The sequence below is a fragment of the Saccopteryx bilineata genome, chromosome 12 (genome assembly GCF_036850765.1).
Source record: "Saccopteryx bilineata isolate mSacBil1 chromosome 12, mSacBil1_pri_phased_curated, whole genome shotgun sequence".
Classification (NCBI taxonomy): Eukaryota; Metazoa; Chordata; class Mammalia; order Chiroptera; family Emballonuridae; genus Saccopteryx; species Saccopteryx bilineata.
In genome coordinates this window covers 50,848,549-50,855,962 of record NC_089501.1, presented here as the reverse complement: position 1 = coordinate 50,855,962, position 7,414 = coordinate 50,848,549, and the positions used below count along the sequence as shown (strand labels likewise).

Genomic DNA, 7,414 nt, shown 5'->3' with positions numbered 1-7,414 from the left:
GTTGTCACTGTACAAGAAGTGGAGATGGGCTCAGGAAGTGCCTGCGACACAGCAGAAGCATGAAAGTCAGAGAAGGAAAGCATGAGGTATAACTATTCTCCAGACCCGATGCCCAATTTCTTTCTGGGGTCCTGCTTCTGCGCGGGTGTCCCTTCTGTATTTGAAGCGATCATCCTAACAGGAACTTAAAGCAAATTTGGGAAATGAGCCGATTCTGCACATGGATGATTTAATAGTCTTTAGTGCACGGAGCAATTGTTCCTAAGATATGCAGGGAAAGAAGTCGCAGGCCTGCTCCTTTGTGTCACCCAGGTGAGTAGCAGCCGGGAGCCCCAGCTCACTCTTAACAGCTCAAGGACTAGCGTTCTCGGCAGCAGGACAATGAGCTCACCTGCTGCCGGTGAGCGCACGCAGCCGACCTCGATGCTGCCTTTCTCAGGGGAGGACTAAGTGTAAGTAGCTCATGGCTCATTATAGGCAAATCATTACGAAACACCAGAGAGAGAAGCTGGCAATAAGCTAGGTCTGTTCATTAATGTGACCCAGAAATCTTGGATTCTACTTCAGATCGTTTTCCATTTCAGATCGAATTCAAAAGTCACTTCCACCTCTCAATGCTTCCATCTCCTCCGGAAAGGGAGGGAATGGAGCCCGGAGGTTAGGGGCTCGCTCTTGGAGAACTGCAAGGCAGCTGTTTCTCTTCTACCATGAGTTTTTGGGGCAACAGTACAAGAGCTAACTTGATGCCCTATTCTCTTAATGTTCCCAGGAAAAGAACACTGAATACTAGACTAAAAAGAGCATGTATCTTTTTCAAGACAAGTTTGTAGAAGGAAAGGGATTTGCTAAGTTTTCTTACCAGGGCTTGAAAAACAAATCACTTCTGGAGACGCTGACTCACACTGAATGAACGGCCCCAACGCTGACCGTGGGGCAGGTGGGGACAGTGATCCTAGCATGGGTCCTTAGCACAGGCTCGCACCCTGCCTGCTCTTAAGGTTTTGGTCCCTTGTTTGTTTGGTTTTTGAGGGAGAGGGAAAGTGGGAGTTTGCTTTCCGACCAGGTTTCCTTGCTTCCTGGTTCAAGTAATAAAGATGCAATGAATGTTAACTTAAGTTCACAAAGTTTCATAATAAAAGCTATATTTTGATTCTCATACAAAATTCAGGTCAGTTAGCCTTGTCTGACTGCTACTATTTAAAGCACAGATGTCTAGTCCTATGATTATACTCGCTTAGAATTTAAGAGTTGACAGTGGTTTGTGGTTCTGTCTCCTGAAGACTGCATGATCGCATGTCTATTTTTACTGCTGACAAAAACTAAGGGGCTTTTCTGTAAACATGCACAGGAACCAGTGTTTACAGATAAGCCTCCCCTGCCCCCAAGCCCAGACTCCCTCCCACGGGCAAGGTGAAGAGGTGCACTACGACTCACTAACAACGACAACACTGAGCAGCTCCACTAGCACTTAGAGAGGAACTGCTGAAAACCTGGTTTTAGTAAGTGTTCTACGAAGCAGCAGCAAAGGTGTCAGTGTACGTAGCACCTCTGATTTTATAGGTGCTATGACAGCTGTACCTCGAATGGGTCCTCTTTGAAAAGAAAAACAAGAAAAAAACAAACACAAACTCAAACCAACTCATCAGGAAGAGAGGCAACCCCTGACCTCTGAGCAAGAGCAATAATGGTAAGAATCTCAGTGTGGGAGCCACTGGCGGAACCCTGGGATCACAGAAGCAATTGGAGGGTGTGTCATGCTAATGAAGAGCAGTGATTTCTGCACACAAGCAATTGATTTTTTTTTTTTGATCTGCAAGATTTTATTAAGCAATAGCTGGACAACTCTTACAATTTCAAATCATCAAGAAAAAAATGAGATTAACCCCCATCTCAATAATAAAGACAGAAAACAACTTGGACAAACCGCACCATTTTGAATGCAAACCATGAATGCCTTCTAGAACACCTCCCTCCCAAACTGACACACAAGGTATGTAAGAAGAGAGGCAAATCGGGCGAGCTCATTACAATGCAGCTGGGAGTCTCCACATACCTTGCTTGGAAAGGAAAACAAAGCAGGATGCTGACTGAAAACCAACCAACCAACCCGAGAGGTGCTGAGGCCCACGGGGCAGCACGCCCCTCCCCACGCCGGGGAGAACGTGCGGCCGGTCTGGTCTGGTCTCGGACCTGTGCACCTGCATTGTGCACTTAGTTAAAAAACTCAAGGAGAAAGAAAATGGCAGTAGTAATAAACTCAGAAATTATCTCCAAATTTACAGTACCAAAATATGCATTTATAAACAAATGCGAAAACAATACCCCTTTGGTAAATAATACAGTGCCTTTTTCAGTCAAATGCATAACCCATGCTTTTCTATAACATGAAAAAAAATTTTTTAATCTACAATAAACAAGATCTTAAAACCCTAACCCTCCCCTTAAAAAAACCTGTAAACAGAAAATATAGGTACAAATAAAGGTACAAGAAAATTGCACAAAGCCAAAGGGAAAAAAAAAGCCACAACCCTTCAGAGTTTCATCAGCTGGAGGTAAGAAAATACCTGTACACAAATGGTAAAGAGTTTTGAGTGTGTGCCATTACAAAATCCCAGGAACTCAAACATTTTTGACACATTTGTCTCAACTATCTCTGTTCACAACCACTGACTTGGCCAAAGACGGCCCCACACGGACACAATGAGTTCCTTTTCCAGAATCTGCATTTGAAGAGAGGGTAACAGTGCAGAGCACACTCAAGAATTCAAGACAAGCTAGGCCCACGCCTTTGCCTTTGTCTTCTTTCAATTCTCTCTCTCTCCTCTTTGGGGCAGACAAGTGGCCACTCGTTTCAGGGCTGTTCTCGAGGGCGGCCACTGAGCACGGTGTACTGGCGGGAGGCTCCTGTCTCACCTGGAGTCGGTGCTGTTGTGTCCTTTTATGAAAACAAACACGATTCCAGATGCATTTTTCTAGAGGTAATCTTCTAAAGACATTACTTGAAATTCCCTGACTTACATTTATTAACACAGGAAAAGAAACAGTCTCTACAAAAAGGCAATGTTTTGAAACATAATCTTGGGAGTGTGTAAAGTGGGGTGATGAAACAGTTCACATTTTGAGCCCTCAGGAGTTTAGAAAATTGTCCAGATCATTTTACAAATGGACAAATGGAAGCCCAAGGTCACCTCCAACTCTGGTAGAGTAGGCTCACCCTGGTCCCCTGACTTCATGCTCCGATTACAGGATGAACGTCCCCGTTTTTGCATGTCCTCGTGGGGACACTCGGCAAGGGAGCAATGGCCATGGATGAAAATACTAATGCACACAATCCTGACATGTCCTGCCATCGGAGCTTTGACATTTTCTGCTTCCTCTGAACCAAGTTTTTCAGAATATAGCCAGTCGCTGTACCGTGTAGGAATCTGCGCCTTTGGTTTGACGAGGTTCAAGTTAAAACAAGTTTAAAATTGGTTTTTATGTTTGTTAATATATCGCTTCCCTCAAAAAGGCATGGATTTTTAATGTTTACTGGGCTAATATTTTTAAATGTAGGGATTCAATGAGGTTTCTTAATAGTTATAAATTGTTATTAATAACAAAGTATGTAGAGTTCAATGCTTATAATATTGACTTTAGTAGCATTTAACAAACTGAGACTGACTTAAATGAAAACAATTTTTAAAATAAGTAAAAGCACCACCATTAACTTAAAAGACCCCCGCGGGCTGCAGACACGTGTTTAAGCAATCCGGGCATCTGAGCCACCTGCTCCCGTGGCAGGTGTGCAGGGTGGTAGCGCTGGGCGTGCAGAGGCTCGCTCGCTCGCTCAGTGTGCAAACCACCCAAGGTGGGGGCCTCGCCTCCACATGGGGAAAATGCTTGTTGGGGAGTGGGATAAGAATTTAGTAAGTTAGGCAATTATTTGCTACAAATACCTTCTCTTCACACATGTATTTGTGGCATTAATTCCAAGGATTTCCCACTATAGTTGCTCTTATTAAGAGAGGTTCTAAAAAGTACCACCCTTGATGGTCTTTATATCTCAAAAGCCAATCAGAACTTTAAAAACTGAAATTTATTATCCAATAATTCCTTCCTTTGGGACTCTCATTCTAATAAATCTCCTCTCATCTCTTATCACCTTTTAAATTAAAAATAAAATTTTCAAAAAAAGGGAAAATACTTTAGCATATGCTATCTCAAAGAAATCTCCTTTGTATATAACCAATACCACAAAAAATTTACTTTTAAAGGATTAATAAATTTTTTCCCAATTAGAAAAAGATACAAACTGTCCAGCAAACAAACCTTATCATATCCTCTATATTTCTTGCAACAAAATATACCACTATGGAGTCAGTCATTACAAACATGTTATTTTTCTAAATAAATTATAATATGGGCATAACTCATCACTACATAGTAATAAAATACTTCCTAACACTATTAAAGCAAGATAAATAATTATCTCTTGGACAATAAAACAGAACTGCATTTAAATTATTTTAGAAATAGGCTATAACCATATTGCACAACTAATAATAACCATGAAAACATATCAAACTACAAAAACTACATAAAAGAATTGTATAAATCTGAATAGATTAATAAATTCTTTTTAGAAGAATTTACCCACCAAAGGCTAAGTTCACTACTTTGAAATATAAGACGCGAAACTGGTGGGAGCTGGGACGCGTCCTGCCCATGTCTGAGAAGCCCCTGTGTTCTCTGTGGGCTGGGGGGGCTAACATATGGCATCTTGTCTGGGGGGGGCGGGTGGTAATGCCTGGCATCTTGTCTCTGGGGGGACGTAGGGAGTAATGGATGGCATCTTGCTCTGAGAAAACAATGGGACAGTTTCTTTTCTAAGCTTTAAACAAAAACAGAATTGAAAAAATTTTTTTAATTAATTTTCTACTTTTGTTTTCAAACAGAATCCCTATTTCGATAGTTCTTGTGCTCCTGCCCTAGGCGACATCTCCGATATGAACAACTGAAAACAGTGACCAGGGTTGCATACTGAGCAGTGTGTCCCCGGAGGGTGGTGTGTGGTGGGACTGGATAATCTCAGGGATTGTTTTTGCAGTGAGCAATCAGTCGGCAGCCACCCTCCTCACAGACTGAGACTTGAACCCACATCCCACGGCCCCTGTGCAGCGAGCAGCTCTTCCTGGAGAAGTCCACCGTCTGTCCAAGTGCAAACATACCTCTCCCTCTGAACCCTGGCAAATGCTTACAAAGTTTTGCTTACATTTCTCATCTGTTGAAAAACATCTGTAGTCAATTGAATTTTAATGTAGCTGAGAGAGGGAAGGAATGCTTCCAAATCAGTATGGTCAGCATTTTTAGAAAAAATGAACAGGGTGTCTGATGGGAAAGATAACGTCTATGGTCACATTTCTCGATTCAACAATAAAAGGGGAGAGGGAATAAGGGTTGCTTGTCAGCAAGTGGGCACCCGGTGACTCTCCGTGGCTCCAGCTGAGAAAACCACTGCCTGCCACACGCTGGGACATCCCCACATCTCCTACCTTCTCAAGTCAGCTATGCCGGCCCCACGAACTTCTGACACATTATAAAACTAGTGGAGTCTTCAGTGTAAACATCCTCCAGAGAGGAGCATAGCCCTTGTACTGCTGCAGTCATACGACGCAGACTGCGCATGCGCACGCGCACGCACACGCACATGCGCTCTCCCTGGCCTGCCGCCCCTCCCCACGCCCTCGCCCTCGGGAGCATGCCCTGTCCACTCCCGGTGACAGCACGCCCGTGAAAAGCCTACTAAGTCAAACAGTACATTTGCCAAAACACCCTTCATTAATCAAGTCTCCTTTGGGGGAGTAGCATTATACGTGTGAATTAAATGTCCCCCCAAGAGAACCTGTACCTTCAGGATTTTTGGTTGTGGTTTTAAAAAAAAAGTTTTGTTTTTACATGAGTGATGTGGAGAACGAAAAGAACGCACACTCACATGTCTAACAGAATCGCAGGCTGCTGTCTTCCTTCGGAAGGAAGGGCCCCTGTCCGCAGTGACGGAGCAAACCCAGTGGAACCTTACCACAAGCAATTATGTTCCAAAAAGAACAACAGCAGGTGCCTCACACCTTGGCTTCCAAATACCACTGTCCTGTATACTGTTTTGTTTGATGAAAAAGAGGAAAAGAAAAGAAAAAATAAAGATAATAAAGAGTAATAAAACCCCAAACAAATGACAACGCTAGGGGTCAGTGTCCTCCCTGGGCCTGATAGACGTCTCCAGTTTGCGCTTGTCCACTGGTCCCCGGCTCCGGGCCCCATGCGGGCTCCTCACGCAGCTGCGGCGGCAACCAGACCTCTCTGAAATGCCCCTCTGTCCCTTCCTGTGCCCCGAGCCAGTCTCTTCACTTGAGGCGCTGGGTCACATTGGCCAGGGCGACGGCGAAGGCTTGCACGGCAGAGAAGGGGTACTGGAAGTCCAGGATGTACGCGTTGCCATCGATCCTGCCGAACTGCATCACCTGGGGGGGGGGGCATTGAGACAGACGTTACAGGGAAACAAGGCGGGGCAGGGCGCCAGGTCTGTGCGCTCATGGTGGAGACTGGCAACACGGTCCCATAGACTCTATGGGATCTTTCTGCCAGCAAAAGAGACTGGTTGCCTGGCCTATGGCGGCACAGTGGATAAAGTGACGACCTGGAACGCTGATGTCATTGGTTCAAAGCCCTGGGCTTGCCCAGTCAAGGCACACAAAAGAAAAAACTACAAGTTGATGCTTTCTGCTCCCCCCCCCCCCCTTCTCTCTCTCTCTCTCGCTCCTCTTTCTAAAGATCAATAAATAAAATCTTTAAGAAAATAAAGTGACTCTGGTAGGCTTCCACCCCTAACAATGAGTCCGTCAGAAACAAGGGGTTGGAGGAACACTAACGCAGTGGGGAGACGACGAGCACAATTCAGGGCATGGGAAGCCCGCCAGTCAAATGAAGGGGTTTCTTCCCCAAGGAAACAGGAGAAAGTACAAAGAAGAAACCATGGGCTGAAAAAAGCCAAGAGAAGTATCAGTTGTAACTGTTAAATGTAACTGCTCAGAGAGGGACAGACACGGCACACCTCCTTCCCACACGGCTCACCTCACCAGCTGCTCTCCTTTGTCATTTCAGTACCGACAGTGGCCGTTACATAACTGTGACATTATGGCACATATATTTATTTGTTTATGCTCTTTCCTTCACTCATCAACTCCATGAGGACAGGGCCTTTCTGGTTTTGTCACCGCTACAGTTTCTGTACTTATAGCAAGGGTTGCCAAACCCTCTGTCTTGGGCTGATAATATTTTAGGCTTTGTAGATCAGATGGTTTTTACCACAAACATCTGCCGCAGCTGTTGTACGGTGAAAGCTGCTATAGAGACTATTTAAGTGGCTGGGTATGGC

General features: G+C 44.6%; 1 protein-coding gene across 3 annotated transcripts in view; it reads right to left on the bottom strand.

Moving 5' to 3' along the window:
* Window positions 1-1,806: 1,806 nt before the first annotated feature.
* The window catches only part of TULP4 (TUB like protein 4), a 184,734-nt gene continuing 179,126 nt past the window's right edge, over window positions 1,807-7,414 (bottom strand). For all 3 annotated transcript variants that reach the window (XM_066248421.1, XM_066248423.1, XM_066248422.1), the window contains one exon: window positions 1,807-6,500. In XM_066248421.1, coding sequence (XP_066104518.1) covers window positions 6,384-6,500 — 117 coding nt within the window. In that variant the 3' untranslated portion in view covers window positions 1,807-6,383. The remainder of the gene's footprint in view (window positions 6,501-7,414) is intronic.